We start from the raw sequence: 24,985 nt of genomic DNA on the forward strand, positions 1-24,985 counted from the left end.
CACAGCAGAATACTCACGAGGGATCTGGGCCATTCCAGATCACTATCTTACTTTCTGAAGTGATATCCCAATCACTAGAGCTCTGTTCAGATAGTGACCTTGTAAAGCCTGAGGAGCACCCTACAGAAGGGAACACCGTAGGAGCCGGAAAGATCTCAGGGTGGTCCCCTGAATGACCGACCGACCCATCTTAGTCCTTTGGGGCTGCAGAAGAGGGATACAAGTCCATTCCCAGGATGGCCTCCGCCCGGCGGGGCAATGAAGGAAAATGGCACACGTAGGGGTCTCGAGCGCAGGGGCCAAAGGAGATGCGACACCAGGAAGAGGGGCCCCGGGCACAGGCACTAAGGAAAGAAGAGGTCAGCGGAGTCTGAGGGAGAGAAGAGGAGGAGGAGAGGCGGGCGCAGAGCGGGGACCGCCACCCACGGTCCCCCCGACACTCGCAGCTCTGGAAGGCACCCTCACGACCAACCTGCCAGACGCTCTGAGGACTCCCCGGGTCAGAATGACAAGCCTCCGCGACAGTCCCCACCAAGGAAAAGCGCCTGGCGAGCGCGCTGGAGGACGCATGCGCCAGACCGGGCGCTTCCTCCACGTGGCCTGGAGCGGCGCCGAGACTACAGTTCCCAGAATGCCGCGCGAGCCCGTCCCTGCGGGCGCCTTGGGGCAAAGGCGCTACTAAGCTTGGTCAGTCCGGTGAGCAGCAAGGAGGGGTAGTGCGGGGGCTTCTTCTCCTGAAGAAGAAAGGGCCGCAGGAGGAAAGTCTTAGCCATGTCGTCCTTGATCAGAAGGGTGATCAGCACCGCGAAAGCCCCAGGGGCCATTGGACCCTACAGGTAACGTGGCTGGTGGGAGCAGTGACGGACCCGGGCCGTGCGGGTTCGGGGATTTGGGTTTGGGGCCACTCCGAGTCGGAGCCCCTGCGAACATGCGAGGAAACAGCCCGAAAAGCGGGCAACGCCCCCGAAGACCCACAGCGAGTTGGGAGCCGCGGTGGTACCTGCGAGCCTGCGCTCCAAGGGACTTTGCTCGCTCGGGCTGGGGCTGCCACGCAGCGAAGCCCCCCCTGCCAGAAAGCTGTCCCTGGTTAGAAGTCTTCAGACCCTGCGTTTTGTTTTGGGGGAGAAGGTCGTTGTTTTTTTTTTTTCTTGTTAACAACTTTATTGAGATATAATTCACGTACCATAAAATTCACCCCTTTTAACATGTACAATTCAATGGCTGTGACCAGACTCAGAGTTGTGCAGCCATCACCACATTCTTCGGAACATTTTCATCACCTCAAAAATAAATCCCATCTCCATTAGCATTCACTCCCCCCATTCTCCTCTCCTGCCCGGCCCCTAACAATCTACTTTCATCTTCAGGGATTTGCTTGTTGTGGACATTTCCTATAAACGGAATCATAAAATATGGGGTCCTTTGTGACCGACTTCTTTCATTAGCTTCACACTTGGTCTAACCCTCTCTCAATTGGAAAGAGCCCCATCAACAGATGTAGTTGTCTCTTCTGTGGAGAGCTGAGTTCTTTTAACAGAAATGCTTAGCAAATCCCTGCACATCTACCCAAGCCACTGGTTTCTACAACATGTGAAAATGCATTGTAATGTTTGTCAATTCATTGCCCAGTCTTATTTCCCACTAATAAATACAAATCATAGCAAAGATTATTTTCCAAGCTTGTGCCAACATGCTCTAGCTAAATATATATATACTGGCCAGAAAGTCTACCCTGTGTGCTTTTGTTTCTACTTGTCAGAAGTGCTTTTAAATGGAAAGGTTAATTTTATTTTTAAATTTCGTTTTCTTAAAATGTCTCAGCTTTAAAACGATCGGATCTTATCGTATGCATTATTGGAGCCTTCCTTTTTCTGAGATAACTTTTTGTGTTTATTTTTAATTCTTCACTAAAGTGCATTGAATGCCTACTATATGACAAGCACTTAGGAGTACAAAAATGTATAAAGACAACCCAGTGTGAGAAACATTCATATATATGGGGAAAAGAAAAATGGACATTTTAATTAGTGCATGCTCTATGCCAGACACCATGACAACCACCTTCTCTTAAGTCCCATCCCCATTTTACAAAAAGAAAACTCAAGCTCCAAGTCAAGGTCAGAGAGTCTAAAAGTGACTGTTTGATTTGAAGTCAAGCCCTAGCTCCCTCCTTTAAACCTACTGCTGTGAAAAAAGGCACTGAGATGTGACAGAACAGGAATTATTATTATTATTTTTTAAAAAGATGAGGTTTCACCATGTTGACCAGGATGGTCTCGATCTCCTGACCTGGTGATCCTCCCGCCTCGGCCTCCCAAAGTGCTGGGATTACAGGCGTGAGCCACTGTGCCTGGCCAGAACAGGAATTATTATAGAAAACTTGGAAATAAAATGCAGCAGGAGTGAGAGGGCAAGTGGGGTATGGAGTAAAGGAGAAAAAAGACACATTGATTTTAACTTGAGGTGGAAGAGGAAAAAGGAGATTTAGGAAGCTTCCTTGTGAGAGATAGTCCTTTGGTTTTGTCATTTGTAGTAGTGTTGTAAAGTTTGATTTTTAAATTAATTTGTTAAGGATTTCAACAGCAAGTCATTGAGTGAAGGGCATGGAGGTGGAAGTCAGGTAGAGAGAATGGCTTGAGCGAGGGCATGAGGTAGAAGAATTCATGGTATAAAGATTTGGGGGAGAAAGTTTTCATAATTCAAGTGCTACTTCTTTTTGTTTTTGTTTGCCAAATGTATCACTTATAATTTACTTAACCTATTTCTTTGAGATGGCTCACTTCACTGTATTTAACAAGTTAATTTAAAAAGGAAACTTTACACTAAATAAAAACCAATTCAATAGAAAGTAACAGTAAATAATAAACTCAATTTTTAAAAAGGTGTTATTACATTTTAGCTAGATATTGCATTTGGCTCAAAACCTGAGGCCAGCTCTCTCTTTGTTAAGAGTGATGCTTCTTTGGCTGGGTAATGTGACTCACACCTGTAATCCCAACACTTTGGGAGGCCAAGGTGAAGAGGATTGCTTGAGGCCAGGAGTTCAAGACCAGCTGGGACAACATAGTGAGACCCCATCTCTATTTTAAAAAATACTTAATTAAAAATTTTTAAGTGATTTTTAAATTTGTTTTCTAAAAATGATAATTTTTTTCTCCTTGATGTAATCAGATGGGGCAGAGTCATCATTGCTAACATTTACTGTTGCTTACTCAGCACTGGGTTTTGTTTGTTTGATTGGGTTTTTTTTGAGACTGAGTCTCACTTTGTTGCCCAGGCTAGAGTGCAGTGGTGCAATCTCAGCTCACTGCAGCCTACACCACACAACCTCACAGATTCGAGTGATTCTCATGTCTCAGCCTCCCAAGTAGCTGGGATTACAAGCATGTGCCACCATGCCCAGCTAATTTTTGTATGTTTAATAGAGACAAGGTTTCACCGCATTGGCCAGGCTGGTATTGAACTCCTAACCTATAGTGATTCACACACCTTGGCCTCCCAAAGTGCTGGGATTACAAGTGTCAACCACCACACCCAGCCAGCACCAGGCACTGTTCTAAGTGATTTATGTGCATGGTTATATTATAGTCTCCATTCTTCAGATGAAGAAACTGATGTCTGCAAATTAAATAATTTGCCAAAAGTTACACCACTAAAAAGTGATGTAACAAAATTTGAATTTAGGAATGGGTTCTAGGGCCTCGTCTTAATCATTTAGTTTGTTGTCCCTTATGTAGACTGAAAAACAAAAATTGGAAAATGTTCTTACAGTGTTTCACTATGTATGACTGACTCTTTTGAGAAATGCTGATTAAGAGTTGGGCTTTGGATTTGAATTCTCGTTTTGCCTCTTTTTAATTATATGACCTTGCAGCATCACTTAACCTTTCTTAGTTTGCTTCTTTGTCTTCTAAGTGGGCATAAATAATACCCACTTGATAAGATTATTTTGGGAATTAAATAAAAGTGACCAATACAAATTAGATTTTAGCAGGGTACAGGTTGTAGTGGATTCCAGTACTAAACGGAAGAATATAAACTTTATTTCATATATAATGTGGAACAATCAAATGTGTTTTTTTGTTGTGGTTGTGTGTGTTTGTGTGTGTGTGTTGAGACAGTGTCTTGCTCTGTCACACAGGCTAGAGCTGGGATTGCTGCTCAGTGCTGCCTCAGCCTCCCGGGCTCAAGCCATCCTCCCACCTCAGCTTCCCAAGTAGCTGGGAATACAAGCTCAAGCCACCACGCCCAGATAATTTTTGTATTTTTTGTAGAGCTGGGGTTTTGCCATGTTGCCCAGGCTAAATGTGTTTAAGCAGGGTGGGACATGATCGGATCTTTTAAGAAGAGAATTCTGATAGAAATTTGCAGGTAAAGAAAGTGAGGATAGTTAACGGGACATTGTGAGTAAAAATCTGTAATCTTTTTTATCCTTCTGCCCTAATGTCTTTCCCTCAATCACACAGTGGTAGCATTTAGAAAAACACTTTTTCTTCTGAACAAGAGGGACACAACCAAATCAAAGTGATTATAAGAGACACTGTCCTGGAGCCTGCTAAAGAGCATACCCTTCCTTGACCTTTTTAGAAATACTCCTTGGACTTGTTCAAGAAAGAAAGCATAACAGTAATGTTCCTGGCTGACTTGAAGGTGGGTAGGAGTCAACTGTCTTTATAAAGCTGAAAGCAAAAAAGAGGGGAGTCATCATATGAATGTGCCAGTATAACAAGAAAAAAGCCATCAACCAACTTCATGGTGTGGAGACTTCCAGAACATTGTGCCTCTTATGCACTAAGTGACTAGAAATGGTGCTTATTTTAATGTTTAAGCAAAAAGCAGACTCCAACTAACTACTTCTATCCTGATAGAGTTAATTGGACATGTTTTAGAAACCTTTTGGAAACAAGAGTTTCTGTGCGTGGAGTGTGTAGTGAGTACACTTTTTGAAAATCCTGGGTCGTCTCCAGGGAGAATTCAAATGTGTGGAACTTTCAGTCTGCGGCATTGAATCGATGGGGTGTTGTCACTAATTAGCCAATCAGCTCAGCACATTTTAGGAATACTTCCAGACAGAACCTTGAACAATTTCAACAGTGCATTGCTCATTTTGCACACCGTCCTCACAGTTACAAATTTTGGAAGTGGGAGCCCATGTGGCATAGATTATAATGTGAGAATTATTAGAATGCTTTTGAAAGTGTGATTACCCTTTAATCTTGAAGTAGAACAATGCACTTTTAAATTTTAAAATTCTTTAAATTAAAGAATCCTACTATCATTTATCTGTGAATACTAGGATTCTTATGCTCAGAAGATGTCAACTAGCCAATTATTCTTATAAACAAGCCTCTTTAGATCTATATGAGATAACTTATATAGCTCAGATGGTCTCAGCTCCAGAGCTTACTTTTTATATTCTGAAAATAACAGAGTTTCTTTGTACTATCGTGAAGTTTCTGATTAATAATAATGCATATGGTCTTAAAGTGTGTTTCAGATATGGAGAAAGCTGAAGGTACTTTGGACAGGACCTAGGGCTGTCCTAATTACACAGGACACAGGATAGTTAGAAACAGGACAGTTAATAGAAACAGTATCACTGATGGTATTATTTAACCTGAGAAAAGATTACAAATTAACAGACTAAGTAGTTATCTATTTGTGGACCAGTGTGAAAGCCAGATAGTTGAGAAGACTTTCTAGATTTTCTGAATCATGTTACCAAGTTTAAACTCCTTAGCTCTCTTCAATGCATTCGCTGTAAGTGGACAGGTCCTGCTAAAAAGAGATTCATTGACAACCAAAATTATTTATGCTACTAAGTGGTTAAAGAGGAAAACATCAGCAAGTACTTATAGTGTGCCTACTGTATGCAAGGAATCACCTACACCCTACACAGCTACAGAGACATGGTAAGACATTGCCCCTACCTCAAGGAGTTTAAAGTCTAAGATACCTTGGGAGACAGGATAATATCAGGACAAGTTACAACATGAGGCAGGATCCTGTACATAGTATAAGAAAGACACACCAGAGCACCCCTGGGATCCAGAGGAAAGGAAAGCTTAGTTACTTAGGGAAAGTGTGTGTGTGTGTGTGTGTGTGTGTGTGTGTGTGTGTGTGTATACTGTAGTTTTATTTATAACAAAATATTGGAAGCAATGGTGACTAATTAAATAAAGTACATCTATATTGTGACATGTAGGTAGCTGTTAAAAAAAAAAAATGAGGAAGCAGCTGGGCACAGTGGCTCACGCCTATAATCCCAGCACTTTGGGAGGCTGAGGCGGGTGGAGCACAAGGTCAGGAATTCAAGACCAGCCTGACCAACATGATGAAACCCCGTCTCTACTGAAAATACAAAAAGTAGCTGGGCATGGTGGCGTGTGCCTGTAATCCCAGCTACTCAGGAGGCTGAGGCAGGAGAATTGCTTGAACCGGGACCCAGGAGGCAGAGGTTACAGTGAGCCAAGATCGCTCCACTGCACACCAGCCTGGACTACAGAGCGAGACGCCATCTCAAAAAAAAAAAAGAGGAAGCACTCTACATAAACTTACAGAAATATCTTCATGATATACTGTTGAGCGAAAACAACAAAGTGTACAAGAATGTTTAATATACTATATGTAAAAGAAGAGAGAAAATATATCTTTATTTTGATCATGTGTTCATTGAAGAAACAGGATGACTACATAAAGAACAATGGTTCTGGGCTGGGAACTGAGCAAATGGGGAACAAGAATGAAATAAAGACTTTTCACTGCAATTCTTTGTATATTTTCTGGATTTTTGAACCATATGAACTCCTAATCAAAAATAAATTATAAAGAGAAAAAATACATATGGTCAAGAAGACCAGGGAAAACTTCATGAAATAAGAGGAAAGTTGGGAGCATGCTGGAAAATGGAAGACTAGGGAACTAAAAGAAGATGATTAAAATGAGACTATCTTAAATGTATAAATAACCATGGAAATTTTAAAACAAATTTCTTTCTTTTTTTTTTTTTTTTTTTTGAGATAGAGGCTTGCTCTGTCTCCCAGGCTGGAGTACAGTGAGTGGTACAATCCAGACTCACTGCAACCTCCACCTCTCAGGTTGAAGTGATTCTCATGCCTCCGCCTCCCAGCTAGCTGGGATTACAGGTGTGCACCACCACACCTGGCTAATTTTTGTGTTTTTTAGTAGAGACAGGGTTTCACCATATTGGTCAGGCTGGTCTTGAACTCCTGGCCTCAAGTGAGCCACCCGCCTCAGCCTCCCAAAGTGCTGGGATTACAGGTGTGAGCCACCATGCCCCACCATGTTTCACTTCTAAATTAAACTTACATTAAGGCTTCTCTCTTCAACATCTTTTTTGAAAAAAAAACAGGCTTTCTTCATCCCAAAATCAGTATGATTCCTATGAAAAGTAGAATTGTTTGGCTTTTCTTTGGGTATCAACATATTGTATTCTTTTTCCTGTGATTTTATCCTACTTCTGAAATTTAGCATCCTCATGACAAAAAAAGTCAGTTACAGTAGTAAGCACTTTGCAGGAATGAAGTTGTAATAGTTCATTTTCACATTGCTATAGAGATACAACTCAAGTATTTATAAAGAAAAAAGGTTTAATTGACTCACTGTTCCACATGGCTGGGGAGGCCTCAAGAAACATACAATCATGGCAGAAGAGGAAGAGGCACATCATACATGGTGGCAGGCAAGAGAGAGTGTGCATGTGTAGGAGGAACTGTCAAACACTTATAAAACCATCAGATCATGTGAGAACTCACTCACTATCATGAAAACAGCATGGGAGAACTGCCACATGGTCCAGTCACCTCCCATCAGGTCCCACCCTCAACATGTGGAGATTATGAGTATTACAAGTTGAGGTGAAGTTTGGGCAAGGACACAGCCAAGCCATATCAGAAGTGTACCCTCAAAAGTGTGTTCTTAATTGATCTTTCAATAAGCAGTGACTAATCTTGTCTGAGGATGACTACTTATTTTTTTAAAAAGTACTCTTGGCATTGCATTTTTTGTTTGTTTGTTTTACAGCTATATTGAACTGTAAGTTACTTATAAAAGTTACCCATTTTAAGGCCAGGCGCAGTGACTCTCACCTATAATCTCAGCACTTTGGGAGGCCGAGGTGGGTGGCTCATGAGGTCAGGAGATGGAGACTATCCTGGCCAACAGGGCGAAACCCTGTCTCTATTAAAAATGCAAAAATTAGCTGGGCATGGTGATAGACACCTGTAATCCCAGCTATTCAGGAGGCTGAGGCAGGAGTATCGCTTAAACCTGGGAGGCGGAGGTTGCAGTGAGCCAAGAACGAGCCACTGCATTCCAGCCTGGCAACAGAGCAAGGCTCTAGCTCAAAAAAAAAAAAAGAAAGAAAAAAGAAAAGTTACTCATTTCAATGGCCAGGTGCAGTTGCCCATGTCTGTAATCCCAGCACTTTGGGAGGCTAAGGCAGGTGGATCACCTGAGGTGAGGAGTTCAAGACCAGCCTAACACAGCAAAACCCCATCTCTACTAAAAATACAAAAATTATCTGGGTGTGGTGGCTCACGCCTGTCATCCTAGCTACTTGGGAAGCTGAGACAGGAGAACTGTTTGAACCTGGGAGCTGTAGGGACAGTGGGCTGAGATCAAGCCACTGTACTCCAGCCTGGGCAACAGAGTAAGACTCTGTCTTATAAAAAATAAACCAGCTACCTATTTTAATTAAGTGTAGTGTTCCATGAGTTTTGATAAATGTATAGAATCATGCATTCACTATCATAGTCAAATTTTAGAACATTTCCATCACTCCCAAAAAATTTCCTTGTACCATGGCCAGGCATCATGGCTCCCATCTGTAATCTCAGCACTTTGCCAAGATAGGAGGATCATGAGGTCAGAAGTTCAAGACCAGCCTGGCCAACATAGTGAAATCCCATCTCTACTGAAAAAAATACAAAAATTAGCCGGGCATAGTGGTGCATGCCAGTAGTCCAGCTACTCCGGAGGCTGAGGCAGTATAATCACTTGAACTGGGAGGAGGTTGTGGTGAGCTAAGATTGTGCCACTGCACTCCAGCCTGGATGACAGAGCAAGACTCTGTCTCAATAAAAAAATTCCCTTGTACCCGTTTATGGTCAGCCCTGGCCCAAGACAACAACAATTAATCAGCTGCTGCTATTGTCATTTCTAAGATTTCATTTAAGTGAAATAAGACAGTATATAGTCATTTGTTGGATCTATCAATGGGTGCATGTGTGTAAGTGTCTTGCTTTTTTGCTATTAATAATGCTATTCTGAAAATTCACATAAAGTCTTTGAACATATGTTTTCATTTCTCTTGGATAGTTGCCAAGGAAATAAATTACTGGGTTGAGGCTCAAGCCTGTAATCCCAGCACTTTGGGAGGCCAAAGCAGGAGGATCACTTGAGTCCAGGAGTTTGAGACCAGCCTAGGCAATGTAGCAAGACCTCATCACTACAACAAATAAAAATAAATTAAAAATTAGCCAGGCATGGTGGTGTACACCTGCAGTCCCAGCTACTTAGGAGGCTGAGATGGGAGGATTGCTTGGGCCTGGGAGGTCAAGGCTCCAGTGAGCCAACATCCTACCACTGCACTCCAGCCTGGGTAACAAAGCAAGAGCCTGTCTCTAAGAGAAGAGGAGTTTGCTGGGTTGTATGTTAAGTATATGTTTAAATTTTTAAAGAAACTGCCAAACTATTTTCTAAAGTGGCTGTACCATTTTTTATTCCTACCAACAATCTATAAGGGTTGCTCCACATCATTGCCAATGTTTGTTTTATCAGTGATGTCTTATTGTGTGCGGTTTTGCTTTGCATTTCTGTAATGACTAATCATGTTGAGAAAATGTAATGTACTCTCTTTGTATATTTTCTTTTGTGACGTAACATTTACTCATATTTTATTGGGTTGTCATCACATTATTGACTTATAAGAGTTCTTCATATATTCTGGATACAGATCCTTTATTAGGTATATGTTTTGCAAATATTTTTCTCCCAATCTATGACTTGCCCCCCACACATTTTTTTGGGGGGGGTTTCTCTCTGTTTCCCAGTGCCACTGAGGCTGGAACGCAGTGGTATAGTCATGACTCACTGCAGCCTCCAACTCCTGGGGTCGAGCAATTCAATCACCTTAGTCTCCTGAGTAGCTGGGACTACAGATGTGCGTCACCACACTCAGCTGTTTTTTATTTTTTATTTTTGTGGAGACAGAGTGGTTGCCCAGGCTGGTCTCAAACTCCTGGCCCCAAGCAATCCTCCTGCTTCACCCTTCCAAAGCACTAGGATTACAGCATCCAGCCCCTTTTTGTTTCCTTAAAGATATCTTTGATATACAAAAGGTTTTAATTTTCATGAAGTTCAATTTATCTTTTTTCTTTTTTTTTTTTTTTACAATTTGTACTTCTCTGTCCTATCAAAAAAGTCTTCTAGCATTGAATTTCGTATTTTATACTTATATGAATACACTAGCTTTCTGTTTATTGCAGCCAAGCTGTGTTAGTCGACAGGACCGTTTACGTTTCAGGACAGATAGGCATGGACCCTTCAAGTGGCCAGCTTGTGTCAGGAGGGGTGGCAGAAGAAGCTAAACAAGTAAGTCATTTTTCACATTTGAGGTTCCCTTTTCTCTACCTTTTTAATGTCAAAGAGTATTAAGAATCCACTTGCCTGATTTATTTTATAGAGATTAACAGATAAATTTTTTTAAACTATTTACTGCTTGATTTAACATAATTTTTGATCTAAGAGTTGGAAATTTGGTGGATCATGAATCATCTAACAACCAAAAAAGAGATTCTACCTCCTTATCACTAAAGTGACTTTAACCTGAACCATTAATGTCAGATGACATGTTGCCACTTCCACATGGATTGGGAAATTTCTTTTCAGGGCCACTTACCTGCCCCACTTCAAAAAAAAAAAAAAATTACCACCACAGAAATAAAATGTAAACAGTAAACTTTTTTAAAAATAAGCATGGGGAATATAATTCTAATCCAATAAATACAATTAAACCATCATTTAGGTCAGGCATGGTGGCTCACACCTATAATCCCAGCACTCTGGGAAGCCGAGACTGGTGGATCACTTGAGGTCAGGAATTCAAGACTGGCCTGGTCAACATGGTGAAACCCCGTCTCTACTAAAAATACAAATATTAGCCAGGGGAGGCCAGGCGCAGTAGCTTACACCCATAATCCCAGCACTTTGGAAGGCCAAGGCAAGCAGATCACCTGAGGTCAGGAGTTTGAGACCAGCCTGGCCAACGTGGCAAAACCCCGTCTCTACTGAAAATACAAAGATTAGCTGGGTGTGGTGACATGTGCCTATAGTCCCAGCCGAGGCTAAGGTATGAGAATCATTTGAAGTCAGAAGGTGGAAGTAGAGTGAGCCAAGAGCACACCACTGCACTCCAGCCTGGGCGACAGAGTGAGACACCCCCCCCAAAAAAAAAGAAAGAAAGAAAAAAGAAATTAATCAGGCGCAGTGGCATGTGCCTGTAGTCCCAGCTACTCAGGAGGCTGAGGCAGGAGAATGGCTTAAACCTGGAAGGCGGAGATTGCAGTGAACCAAGATCACACCAGTGTACTCCAGCCTGGGCAACAGAGCAAGATACTATCCCAAAAAATAAAATAAAACAATAAACTATAATTTTTTAAATATATTTTCACTATGTTGGGGTTTCACTATGTTGGTCAGGCTGGTCTTGAACTCCCGACCTCAGGTGATCCGCCCACCTTGGCCTCCGAAGTGCTTGGATTACAGGTGTGAGCCACCACGCCTGATCAATAAACTATAATTTAATCCACTTACTGAGTCATATAATGCTCAAAGATTTTTAAAAACCTAAATGGCCACTCATAAAGAACTGGTTGAATAAATCATGCTAGATCAGTATAACTAAATTAATTGTTCCATGGTAAAATAAAACCAAGATGCAGCACAACATGCACAGTATACCACCATGTGTTCTTGTGTGTGTGTTTAAAAGTGTGTAGCACAAGCATTGACTGTACCTAGAAGGATATACAGTCAATTCGAAACAGTGGTTACCTCTGAGGAGGAAAACTGGGGAGAGGGAGAGAAGGGTAAGAGACATCTTTACACTGTAAATGCTTTTTAAGTAGCTTTTGAATTTTTTTTTTGCCATATCCAAATGTTACCTATTTAGAAGATTATTTTAAAAGACACAAGAATATAATCAAATATTACATTATGACCAGCAAAATGGGAAGGAAGAATGAACCCAAAAACAGATAAAGATAAAATAAATGTTCTTCCAGAAGCTAGTGTGTCAGTTCATTTACTGTTTTTTGAGAAAAAGGAAAAAGAACTCTTTAAAGTCAAATATTGCTTTAAAAGAAAACATGTTTTAATGCTTACTATCTCCTACTTATCCTTGAAGCAATATCGAGTGAAGAACTCCAGAAATTATTTCTGTGGACATTGGTTGAACAGTTAACACATTTGTCACTGAAGAAGGGACTTTAACCCAATCTTTGTTGTTGTTGTTGTTGTTGTTGTGAGACAGGGTCTCGCTCTGTCACCAGGCTGGAGTGCAGTGGTGCGGTGTCAACTCACTGCAACTTCCACCTCCTGGGTTCAAGCGATTCTTATGCCTCAGCCTCCCTAATAGCTGGGATTACAGGCACCCACCACCACACTCAGCTAATTTTTGTATTTTTAGTAGAGACGGAGTTTTACCATGTTGGACAGGCTGGTCTCGAACTTCTGACCTCATGGTCCACCCATCTTGGTCTCCCAAAGTGCTGGGACTAAAGGCATGAGCCACCTCACCTGGCCTAACCCAATCTTTTTTAAGCACAAAAGAAGACAACCCTTTCATTGTATTTCAGGAAGACTCATTCTATGAAAGGAAAGCCAAGAAAGAATTCACTTGTAAGCTTCCTAACAAGAGTAGGGAGGATTTTTCTGCAACATAAGCTATTTAAGGAGGTATTAGTAAAAGATGATTAATTGAATTTAATTAAAGTTTTAAATCTAACATCAGTGACTTAGGCCTTTTTTGGCTTGGTTCACAGGCTCTTAAAAACATGAATGAAATTCTGAAAGCTGCAAGCTGTGACTTCACTAATGGTGAGCAATTTGATCTTATTTCACATTTCTGTTTGATAGTTCTTTGGTCTTCTTGAAAAGTACATGGTATCCAGTAATACGCTGTGCCATACCTTTGTTTCTGTTTCAAGTTGTTTTGAACAGCAACTGTTCTACTTCACTTCTTTGGTCCCATTTCAGTCCCATTTTAATCAAGACAGTCTCAGAATCATATACTCTTTTTCTAAGTAATGTTTTGGATCAGACCAAATAACTAAACCTAACGAAAATGTTTGTATCTTCTAGTGGTGAAAACAACTGTTCTTCTGGCTGACATAAATGACTTCAATACTGTCAATGAAATCTACAAACAGTGTAAGTAATTTGGTTTTATTCCTGTTTTCCATTTTTAAAAAGAAATAAATCTGTTCATATTAATGAATGTCCATTATGAATTAAGAGTGGTAGGAGATGCTAAAGAAATGGTTATAGATCTTGTTCTAAAATAATGAATAATCTGATTGGAAATGTGTTGTATACCCCCATGAAAAAGTTCTAAGACATCTCTATTGCATTCCCTAAAACATTGTACTGAGCACTACATATTTATTTTTCAAAAGCTTAATTTCATTAAACCCTTCTCAGGCTTTTTAAACTCCTAAAAATCTTTTATTCATAGGTTTTCTTTACTATTGCTATATGGTCCAGCCACCATCTTTATTCTGGCTCTCTCAGACTCATTAGTTAGTTACTTAATATTTCTATGCCTTGGTTTTCTCTTATGCAAAATAGAGATAATATACTCCTACCTTAGAGGATTGTTGGAATGATTAAATGAGTCAGTACAACACGTAAAGCACTTAGAACAGAAGCTGGTGTGTTAGAAGCACTGAGCAAATGTTAGCTATTAGTAACATTAATGTCATAGTGGGGAAAATCAGTGTTCCTACCACCTAGTGGGATGAGACAAAGGTATATCATGGAAAAAGCATCAGCTGGGAGCAGTGGTCACACCAGTAATCCCAGCACTTTGGGAGGCCGAGGCAGGTGGATCACCTGAGGTCAGGAGTTCGAGACCAGCCTGACCAACATGGAGAAACCCCATCTCTACTAAAAATGCAAAAAATTAGCTGGGCATGGCGGTGAGTGCCTGTAGTCCCAGTTACTTGGGAGGCTGAGGCAGGAGAATCGCTTGAACCTGGGAGGTGGAAGTTGCAGTGAGCCGAGATCACGCCATTGCATTCTAGCCTGGGCAACAAGAGTGAAACTCTGTCTCAAAAAAAAAAAAAATGGAAAATGCATTATTACTTATTCTCTCCTGAAGAAATGACCAGAAAAGACCAAAGTTGGCAGAGGAAGTACTTGCCAAAATTGCTGGAGATGGGCAGTTGTTCCCTATTTAGATAAATAGTTTATAAATATTACTTTAAAAACAAAACCCCATTCACATCACACAAGATCAAAATGTTAGAGTATTTCATTTTCTTTGCCAGAAAGCTAAGACATTTAGAAAAGTATTAACTATCATAGGAATTATATGGCAAAATGTTTTATCAAACAAATGTTTTCTCTTTTTTAAAATGTTGCTTAAGGCTGGGCTCAGTGGCTCATACCTGTAATCCCAGCCCTTTGGGAGGCTAAGGTGGGTAGATCACTTAACATCAGGAGTTTGAGACCAATCTGGCCAATATGGCAAAGTCCCATCTCTACTAAAAATACAAAAATTAGATGGGCGTGGTGGTACATGCCTGTAATTCCAGCTACTCGGGAGGCTGAGGCAGGAGAATCACTTAAACCTGGGAGACAGAGGTTGCAGTGAGCCGAGATCACACCACTTCATTCCAGCCTGGGTGACAGAATGAGACTCTATCTCAAAAATAAAAATAAAAATAAAATGTTGCTTCTATCTAAGAACTGACTAGTATATCAAGCACTTGCCAGATTCTTAATTATAGAATGTGACAGCACAATATCTGAAAATTAAATTAAAATTTTTCACTTGATCTTTATTTTTTCAACTCTTCTCTATTAAAAACTGAAATTCTTCTAAATTCAGATTTCAAGAGTAATTTTCCTGCTAGAGCTGCTTACCAAGTTGCTGCTTTGCCCAAAGTAAGTATACTTTAAATGACTAATGTACACAGTTTTCAATTTCTACAGTGTTTTCTAACTATAAGTAAACTAAGCACTGTGAAAGGAAACTTAAAAGAAGTACCCTGGGCCAGGTGGCTTGCCCCTGTAATCCCAGTGCTTTGAGAGGCAAACACAGGAGGATCACTTGAGACCAGGAGTTCTAGTCCAGCCTGGGCAACATAGCAAGACCTCCGTCTCTACAAAAAAATTTTCCTTTAGCCAGGCATGGTGGTGGACACCTGAACTCTCAGCTATTTGGGAGGCTGAGGTAGGAGTAACATTTGAAGGTTGCAATGAGCTATAATCGAGCCACTGTGCTCCAGCCTGGGTAAGAGTGAGACCTTGTCTCAAAAAAAAAAAAAAAAAAAAATAGAGCCTGCTTCCCAAGACTTTACAGTCTGAAAGGAAATACCCCATATTACATGCATGAAAAAAATTAAGAAACCTTTTAAGACAACACATGAACATAGAATCAGAATAGCAGCTGTGTTGTTGTAATGTTACTTAGAGGACTATAAATTTGAGCCAGGGTTGTTTGTGACTTCTGCAATAAAAATTTCACCTGGCTGTTGTATAATTAAAAATCTAAACCTTCCACTAGAAAAATAATCTGTAAACCAGGGGCACACGTATTTCTCATTGCTTTGATTTTGGTACTCTAACTCGAAGCTTAGCAGCACAAATATTCCTGCATATAAAAAAGCAGCTCTTACTGACTCCCACTTGCAGTTTCTACTGAAGAAAATTTATTTCCTAAGAGTGTCATTTGTATTGCTTTAATTAACTGTTACTTGGAATGATCATTATCAAACCTATTAAGATACTGGGTATAGTAGAAAGAGCTCTAACTTGGAATCACAAGACAAGGGTTCGACCTGTGCTGTCTAGCCTATGACTTGGGATGAATGAATTACTCTTGCACTTCAGCATATCATTCTGTGAATTGAGGGGAAAACGTCTCTCTAATAGGGCTGCTGTGAGAATCATAGGCGCTAAAACTATATATGATATGCCTAGCATGGTTACCTGGTCCGTTATAGGTTCTTGGTGAATATTTCCTTCTCCTTTCCTTCTTTGAAAAGTTTAATGTTAAAAATGTTACACTGCCAGACATGGTAGCTCACTCCTGTAATCCCAGCACTTTGGGAGGCTGAGGCAGGCAGAACACGAGGTCAAGAGACGGAGACCATCCTCACCATCATGGTGAAACGTCATCTCTACTAAAAATATAAAAATTAGCTGGGCGTGGTGGTGGGTGCCTATAGTCCCAACTGCTCTGGAAGCTGAGGCAGGAGAATTGCTTGAACCCAGGAGGCGGAGGTTGTAGTGAGCTGAAATCATGCCAATGCACTCCAGCCTGGCCAACAGAGCGAGACTCTGTGTCAAAAAAAAAATGTTATATTGCTGTAGTTATAGGTTTTTAGTAGGCATTATAGAGCTTGCAATTTGTACAAAATGCAAGCTCTATACATTTTCCTCACAGGGTGCCCGAATTGAAATTGAAGCAGTAGCTGTCCAAGGACCTCTGACAACAGCATCACTATAAGTGGGCACAGTGCTGTATAGTCTGGAATTTTTAACATTTTAATTTTTACAATGGATATATCTTAATTAACATTTTAATTTTCATAATATTGATGACAGTGTGACTCTGATGAAAATATCTGATGTTATTATGGAAATACCATACAATAGGGAGAGTTGAACATGAACTGAAGATTAGAGAAGGAATCCAGTTACTGTTTTGAATTACACCTGTGTGCACCTGTATTCCTGAATACAGGAAAGAGATACTCATTACATAGTTACTCAATAAATAAATGAGAAGTAACAGGCAGGAAAGAAGACTTATTATTCCTGAGAAATAATCAAGAACATATCTAATTCAAACTAATGATGTGAACGATTTAATTCTCATGTTAGGTATGTGATTCTGCTTTTCCTGAGTAAAATTAAAGGGTTTAAATTTGAGGTCAAGGAGAAGAAAGTGGACCAAAATGTTATACAGATAATATTTTTCTAACGGAAATAAAATAGACATGCAGATTTCCTTTGGTGTGATTTTGTTCACTTATTTCTTAACAGTTTATACATTAAAACATATTGCCTAATGGCAGGGGGTAAAGTTAAAATCTCCAATTATTTCATTTCCCAAAGCCCACTTCTGACTTCATACACTTAAACCGTTTATTTTTTTCAACAGTTTTAGCCAACTATTACATGAAACCTTATTTAAACTTTCTGGTCTTCCGCAGTTTTGGTCATTTACAGTGTTGCAGAATTTGCATGTAAATTTTCATATTTGTACACATCTTTTTAATCTCTGCTATGTCTGTGCCCCCTTTTCATCTCTGATATGATTTATTAGGGCTTCTTTGTTTTTTCTTTATAAGAGAAGTGTATCAACTTTTTAAAGAACCACTTTTTGGCTTTGTTGATCCTTTCTATTATATCTTTATTTCTGCTCTTATATTTATTATTTTCTCCAGTTCATTTACAAGTCACTTTTGTTCTACTTTTAATATTGAGTCTTTTATTAGTAAGTGACAGAAACCCAACTCAAACTAGTATTACGTGGGGATAAAAGATAAATGCATAGACTCAGGTCACAGAGGCCAGATTACAGCTGGCTTTAGGCACACATAGTCCAGAAACCTCACGGCTCCATCTCTCTGTTGGGGGAAAATGCTGCAGAGCCCAGATACAGGCTGTGAGTGCACTAACCCCAGCAGAAAGATAACCATTTCCCGATCTCTCTGGCAGGAGAATCTCAGGGAAGCCTCTGATTAGTCCAGCTAAGCCAAAGCCAGGAAATTAGACACCTTGGCCAGATTGGGTCTAGGAGGAATAGTTATACATGGGTCATGACTTCAAAACCAAACTCTAGAATCAAAGACCTGGAAATAAGTTCCTGGTACCCAAGTTAATTAATTTATGGCTGGGTCTGGGCTTGGAGTTGTTTTTTCCACACTGAAGGAGACTCACTAGAATTTGTTAAAATATTGGGGGTGGGGGCGGACATTGCATGTTGGTCTTTTATTTTATTTTGAGATGCTCTCACTCCATGACCCAGGCTGGAGTGCAGTGGTATATCATATCTCACGGCAGCCTCAAACTCCTGGCTGAAGCATTCCTCCCCCTTCAGCCTCCTGAGTAACTGGGATTACAGCACATACCACCACACCTGACTAATATTTGTATGTTTTTGTAGAGTCAGGGTCTCATTACGTTGCCCAGGTAGTCTTGAACTCCTGGCCTCCAGCAGTCCTCCCACCTCAGCCTCCCAAGATCACCTTAAAGTCTGCTTTTTTTTTTCTGAAGGACTCAATGAATCAAAAGAAATGGTATGTTTCTGTAAAACAATTCAGATAAAATATACACCAAGATAAGCTTTTTAACATTTTATTAGTTCTAATAACATTTATTCAATCAAAATTATAAATGTTAAGCCAGCAGTACAAATAATTTCGTTAAACTTTTGGCCACAATTTCCCTTAAAGTCAATTATTTTTAGTTATAAGGAAATTGCCATGATTACGTAAGAATAAAGAGCATTTGTTACCAACAAATATTTATAGAATGACAAATTTGTGCTAGACTTGAGGGGAGCTGAATGAAGTGTGAGCTGACTTTCCTGCCCTGCGAAGAGCTTACAATACTCACTTCTGCCCATTGTTTAGCAATTGGAAAGCATTAAAAATAATTCCAGGTCGGGCGTGGTGGCTCAAGCCTGTAATCCCAGCACTTTGGGAGGCTGAGGTGGGTGGATCACGAGGTCAAGAGATCAAGACCATCCTGGTCAACATGGTGAAACCCCGTCTCTACTAAAAATACAAAAAATTAGCTGGGCATGGTGGTGCCTGCCTGTAATCCCAGCTACTCAGGAGGCTGAGGCAGGAGAACTGCCTGAACCCAGGAGGCGGAGGTTGCGGTGAGCCGAGATCGCACCATTGCACTCCAGCCTGGGGATCGAGTGAAACTCCATCTCAAAAATAATAATAATAATAGGGGTCCAAAGTGGCTCCCGCCGGAGGTCATGGCACTCGCGAAGGCGAGGTCATCAGTTCAAGGCTAACCTGAGCAACCTCATAAGCTCAAACTGATTGGCAAAAATAATAATAATAATAATTCCAAATAAAGGATTTCATTTCAGTGAATTATTCATCTAGCATAAATCATAAATTATGGTCAGCTAAGCACTCATATACTTTGCAGAGTTGCTTTCTCTGTAGCACCAATCAATGTTTATGAATATAGCAAGTAGTACTGGAACATTCTCTATAACCTATTACTTGCAGTGGATTCTAATGAGGAAAATTCAGATGTGCTGTGCTCATTGACTCAACAGACTCAAAGTTCTACTGACAGTTGTCCTTTGACTAACTTGTTATTGCAACAAGTGTTGCAACTAAAAAAATAATCTCTTATATACATCAACATGCTAACAGTGATCAGGGTAATATTTAGATCTCATCTTTTAAAGTTTATATTTTCTGAAGTTTCTACAATGAACATGTATTGTTTTATACTAAGAAAAAATAATTATTTTAATAACAAATCCTTCTTTTGTAATTATTGCCTAAATAGTCATTCTGTGACATATATAAGTACCTAGGCAGAAAATGTTTATTTCTACCCCCAAAAAAATGTTATTTAAAAACTCTTATATCCAGAAACCTGAAGATAAGCTATACTGATCCACTAAATAACTACTTCAAATCACTATCACTTTGTTCTCCACTGAACTGCTAGGGTTGTGGTGGTGTTTAGAAAAGTCACCAGTGGGCCTTGTGACTTCCTAGTGAGGTGCTGGGGCCCACACCCCCTCTCCAACCCAAAGCTACTCTCCAACAGTACAGCTGCCATCGAAAGCCTCTTCTCTTGTCATTGAATGACTCTTTGAAAAGTGTTTAAAATCAGGGCTGGGCATGGTGGCTCATGCCTGGAATCTCAACACTTTGGGAGACTGAGGCGGGTGGATCACCTGTGGTCAGGAGTTTGAGACCAGCCTGGCCAACATGATGAAACCCTGTCTCTACTAAAAATACAAAAATTAACCAGGTGTACTGGCGTGCACATGTAGTCCCAGCTACTCAGGAGACTGAGGCACGAGAATTGCTTGAACCCAGGCAGCAGAGGTTGCAGTGAGCCAAGATCACACCACTGCACTCCAGCCTGGGTGACAGAGTGAGACTCTGTCTCAAAAAAAAAAAGTGTTTAGAATCAGGGTCACACACATGGATGAATCTGGAGAACATCATCCTCAGCAAACTGACACAAGAACAGAAAATGAAACACCGCATATTCTCACTCATAGGTGGGTGATGAAAAATGAGAACACATGGACACAGAAAGGGGAGTACTAAACACTGGGGTCTATTGGGGGGAAAAGGGGAGGGCCAGTGGGAGGGGGAGGTGGGGAGGGATAGCCTGGGGAGAAATGCCAAATGTGGGTGAAGGGGAGAAGAAAAGCAAAGCACACTGCCATGTGTGTACCTACGCAACTGTCTCGCATGCTCTGCTCATGTACCCCAAAACCTATAATCCAATAAAAAATTAAAAAAAAGAATCAGGGTCACACAAATCAATTCTTTACAACATGCATTATTTTTAAATTTATGTGATAGTATGAATCACTATACTTACTTTTATTAAGAAGAAATTCTAAGGCTGGGTGCAATGGCTCACACCTGTAATCCTAATACTTTAGGAGTCTGAGGCAGGCGGATGGATCACTTGAGGTCAGGAGTTCAAGACTAGCCTGGTCAACATGGTGAAACCCCATCTCTACTAAAAATACAAAAATTAGCCAGGAGTGGTGGCACATGGCTGTAGTCCCAGTTACTTGGGAGGCTGAGGCAAGAGAATGGCTTGAACCCAGGAGACAAAGTTTGCAGTGAGCTGAGATGGCACCATTGCACTCCAGCATGGGCGACACAGCAAGACTCTGTGTCAAAAAAAAAAAAAAGAAATTTTAGAAATATCTATATTCTATGAGGAAAAAAAAAAAGAGATCTCAAAATAAAACTGGTATCCTCAGTTGGTTTCTCAGAACTCTTTTGGAAAATTAGTGAGGTTTGCCTATCTCTATCCCCAGTAGTGGATGGGAGTAGCATGTTTATTAATTTCAGTAGCATATTATTAAACTGAAAGAGTACTTTAGAATAATGTAGGTTGGCCCTTCTACCTTTGGGATTATTAAAGCCTGCCTTTGATGTCCAGAGACCTCTTTCATTATGCACAGAATAATGATATGGTTGTCAACTTTGAACGCCTCAAGTGCTCCCCCATAAATGTGCTGAGTGCTGGTACCGACGAGTGAAGCAAAAAGCCTGCAATTTGACTGACGTGGATCACTATTGCCAACTTTTGTTGGTACTGACAGGAACTGGAAGAGAAAATCCATGCTTGTCAGCTGCTCTCTGAAATTACACTGATTCTGCATAGGCAATTAAAGCCCTGAGATTATAACAAAACACATAAATTTATAAACTCTGGAGAGGTGAGAAGCTGACATAGTTTTAGACGTAATGACATCTTATAAGTAAATGCTTTCAACATTTCAAACACGGCATGCCTTGCTATCTGGTGTGGGGAGAGAGAAGGGAAGGGTCATTCTCCTTTTACCTTACAAATGTGTGCAAGCAAATGAATAGCTTTATGATGCCCACATCACTGGCCTTTGTGAAAATTTCAGAATTGGATCACCAAACTATCTTCATTAGACTAGGATACTTGACCAAGTGTGGTGGTTCAGCCTGTAATCCCAGCACTTTGGGAGGCTGAGGCAGGAGAATCGCTTGAGCTCAGGGGTTCGAGGCCAGCCTGGCCAACATAGTTAAGACCCTGTCTCTACTAAAAATACAAAAATTACCCAGGCATGGTGGTGCCTGCCTGTAATCCCAGCTACTTGGGAGGCTGAGGTAGGAGAATCACTTAAAACCAGGAGGCAGAGTTTGCAGTGAGCTGAACATACCACTGTACTCCGGCCTGGGTGACAAAAAAAGAAAAAAAGGATACTTGCCATCTCTAACAAGCTATTGTATTTGCCAAAAGAGTCCAGTGTAAACCCTACTAGGTTTATTTGACCATGGCCATCCAATATTCTTTGATTCGTTAAATGTGGAAAGAAACATTTTCTTAAGTAATTCTTACTTCAAGGCCCAATGTGGAATAAAGCATTTGTTCAGAGTGGTGTGGGTGTTTTGACTGCTCAAAATATGGTAAGAGCTTTTACTCCAAAGTCTAAATGGAAAAAGCAGTAAGGTAATAGTTTGAAACATTTATTTATTTTTTGTAGAGACAGGGTCTTGCTATGTTGCCTGGGCTGGTCCCAAACTCCTGAGCTCAAGTGGTTTCCCTCCCAAAGGGCTGGGATTACAGGTGTGGGCCACCACACCCAGTCACTGAACCACACATTTCTACCCTCTGGCTGCCTCGGGGCGTTGGCACTTCTGGCCAAGACTTTGAGTCTGCTCTGGGTATTTCCTGTATTTGCAAACTGGCACGCCCTGCTGATAAATACAAATGTTATGCTCACTCCTAAGAATGAGAGTTGCGAAATTTGTTCATTTCCATCCCAATTAGGTACAGAAATAATAAAATTACCTTTTTTTTTTTTGAGATGGAGTCTTGCTCTGTTGCCCATGCTGGAGTGCAATGGTACAGTCTCAGCTCACTGCAACCTCCACCTCCTGGGTTCAAATGATTCTCCTGCCTCAGCCTCCCGAGTAGCTGGGACTACAGGCAAATGCCACCACACCTGGCTAATTTCTGTATTTTTAGTAGAGACAGGGTTTTATTATGCTGGCCAGGCTGGTCTTGAACTTCTGACCGTATGAACTGCCTACCTCGGCCTCCCCAAGTGCTGGGATTACAAGCATGAGCCATCATACTGGGCCTGAAATTATCTCAATTAAAAGAACACAAACTGGGGTACAAAGTGGTTGCACAGCACTCAGGGTTAGAAAAATCCAGCCCCACTGGCAGTTTCTCTATTTAAACAACTCAAATCTTTTGTCCATCTTGCGCATTTTGAATCTGGAGGCAAAACTGGTCAAAACCTTTCAGGGTCTGGGGACCTAGGGTCAGAATACATTATGCTCTGTTAAGACTCAGTCTTAGGCAAAAGAAAAACATTTTAACATAGGAAAGGATCAATCAGTGGTTTTACATGCAGCTTTCACAGTACAAGGGCTGTGTAAATTATCATTTGTGTTTTTAAATGTGGATATGTAGGCTGGTCCCAGTGACTCATGCCTGTAATTCTAGCACTTTGGGAGACTGAGGCAGAAGGATCACTTGAGGCCAAGAATTCAAGACCAGCCTAGGCAACACAGCAAGACCCCCAGGGCACAGTGGTTCATGCCTATAATCCCAGCACTTTGGGAGGCCCAGGCAGGGGGATGATCTGAGATCAGGAGTTTGAGACCAGCCTGACTAAAATGGAGAAACCTCATCTCTACTGAAAATACAAAATTAGCCTGGCATAGTGGCACATGCCTGTAATCCCAGCTACTCAGGAGGCTGAGCCAGGAGAATCATTTGAACCCGGGAGGTGGAGGTTGCAGTGAGCTGAGCTGGCGCCATTGCACTTTAGCCTGGGCAACCAGAGCAAAACTTCATCTCAAAAAAAAAAAACGTTAAAATGTAGATATGTAAATATACACTTATATTTTAGCATATACATATAGCCTGGTATATACATATACTTTTTTTGTAAGTATACACAAGAAATACTATTTTTTCATGGAAGGACTAAAGGATATGGAAAGGAAACTTCACTATCTGTTTTATGCCCTTCTATATTTGACTTTTACCATAGATATTTATTACTTTTTAAAATTAACAGATTTTGAAATATTTAAATTTTGAAATGTTCATATATTGTGAAATATTTTAATTTTCCTTATAAGATTTTAATGTTAAAACTTAATATTATCTAAAAGAATAAAAAATAGAGTTTCCAAAAATGTTTTAGTAACCACATTAAAGGATCAAGACAAAAGTAGGGCAAGTACCAGAAATTTATATAAATTTCCAAAATTTCATGAGAATAAATGATTTGACTCTCAGCCTCCTGAGTAGCTGGGACTACAGGCACATGCCATCATGTCCAGCTAAGTTTTTGTATTTTTTTGTAGAGACGGGGTCTCGCCATGTTGCCCAGGCTGGTTTTGAACTCCTGGACTCAAGAGATCCACCCGCTTCAGCCTCCCAAAGTGCTGGGATTATAGGCGCGAGCCACCATGCCCAACCAAATTTATATTTTATATGTATTTTTCTTAATGAATTAAGTATAAATGGGACTCCATGGCGTTTGCTATTAATTTATTGATTCAACAAATATTTATCGAGTACCTACCACATTCCATTAAAGGAGCTAAATGCCTGAATTCAAAGATACATAAAACACAGTGCTTGCTTTCAATACAATCACAATCCAGTGCCTTTGCTTTGCAGAAAGGATGGTGTCATCTCCTCAAGGAGCTCCTTTTATTGTCCTCCTCAGCACTTTACAGTCAGAACATAAATTAATATTAAAATCAGAATCAAGAAAATATATTCTTCCCTGTATCCTATATTCTTATAATTAATTATAGGCCATCTTAGTAGTTATTTTAATGTAGAATCTAAAGTAAAAGAAACTAGGTAGGCCAGGTGGCTCACCCCAGTAGTCCCAGCACTTTGGGAGACCAAGGCAGGTCACTCGAGCTCAGGAGTTCGAGACCAGCTGGACAACATGGCAAAACGCTGTCTCTACTAAAAATACAAA

At 40.6% G+C, this 24,985-nt stretch overlaps 2 protein-coding genes across 5 annotated transcripts in view; one reads left to right on the forward strand and one right to left on the reverse strand.

The window, feature by feature from the left end:
• The window catches only part of POP1 (POP1 ribonuclease P/MRP subunit), a 42,944-nt gene extending 42,374 nt beyond the window's left edge, over positions 1-570 (reverse strand). For 2 of the 4 annotated variants that reach the window (XM_078353482.1, XM_035276502.2), the window contains exon 1: positions 18-570. In XM_078353482.1, the coding sequence (XP_078209608.1) occupies positions 18-33 (16 nt within the window). In that variant the 5' untranslated portion in view covers positions 34-570. The remainder of the gene's footprint in view (positions 1-17) is intronic. The other 2 variants (XM_008983427.5, XM_035276503.2) reach the window with 2 other exon arrangements.
• A 116-nt stretch (positions 571-686) lies between these two features.
• Positions 687-17,260, forward strand: RIDA (reactive intermediate imine deaminase A). Its single transcript, XM_035276505.3, has 6 exons — positions 687-836; positions 10,509-10,614; positions 13,065-13,119; positions 13,384-13,452; positions 15,134-15,189; positions 16,694-17,260. Exons 1-6 carry the CDS (start codon positions 772-774, stop codon positions 16,754-16,756), a joined length of 414 nt encoding a protein of 137 aa, XP_035132396.1. The 5' UTR covers positions 687-771; the 3' UTR covers positions 16,757-17,260.
• Positions 17,261-24,985: the final 7,725 nt, after the last annotated feature.

This window comes from Callithrix jacchus, chromosome 16 (assembly GCF_049354715.1).
Source record: "Callithrix jacchus isolate 240 chromosome 16, calJac240_pri, whole genome shotgun sequence".
Classification (NCBI taxonomy): Eukaryota; Metazoa; Chordata; class Mammalia; order Primates; family Cebidae; genus Callithrix; species Callithrix jacchus.

Coding starts and splice junctions, on each gene's coding strand:
- RIDA (XM_035276505.3), top strand. CDS start 772: ATGTCGTCCTTGATCAGAAGGGTGATCAGCACCGCGAAAGCCCCAGGG. Junction 10,615..13,064: donor TGGCAGAAGAAGCTAAACAA/GTAAGTCATTTT, acceptor CTTGGTTCACAG/GCTCTTAAAAACATGAATGA. Junction 13,453..15,133: donor CAATGAAATCTACAAACAGT/GTAAGTAATTTG, acceptor TTCTAAATTCAG/ATTTCAAGAGTAATTTTCCT.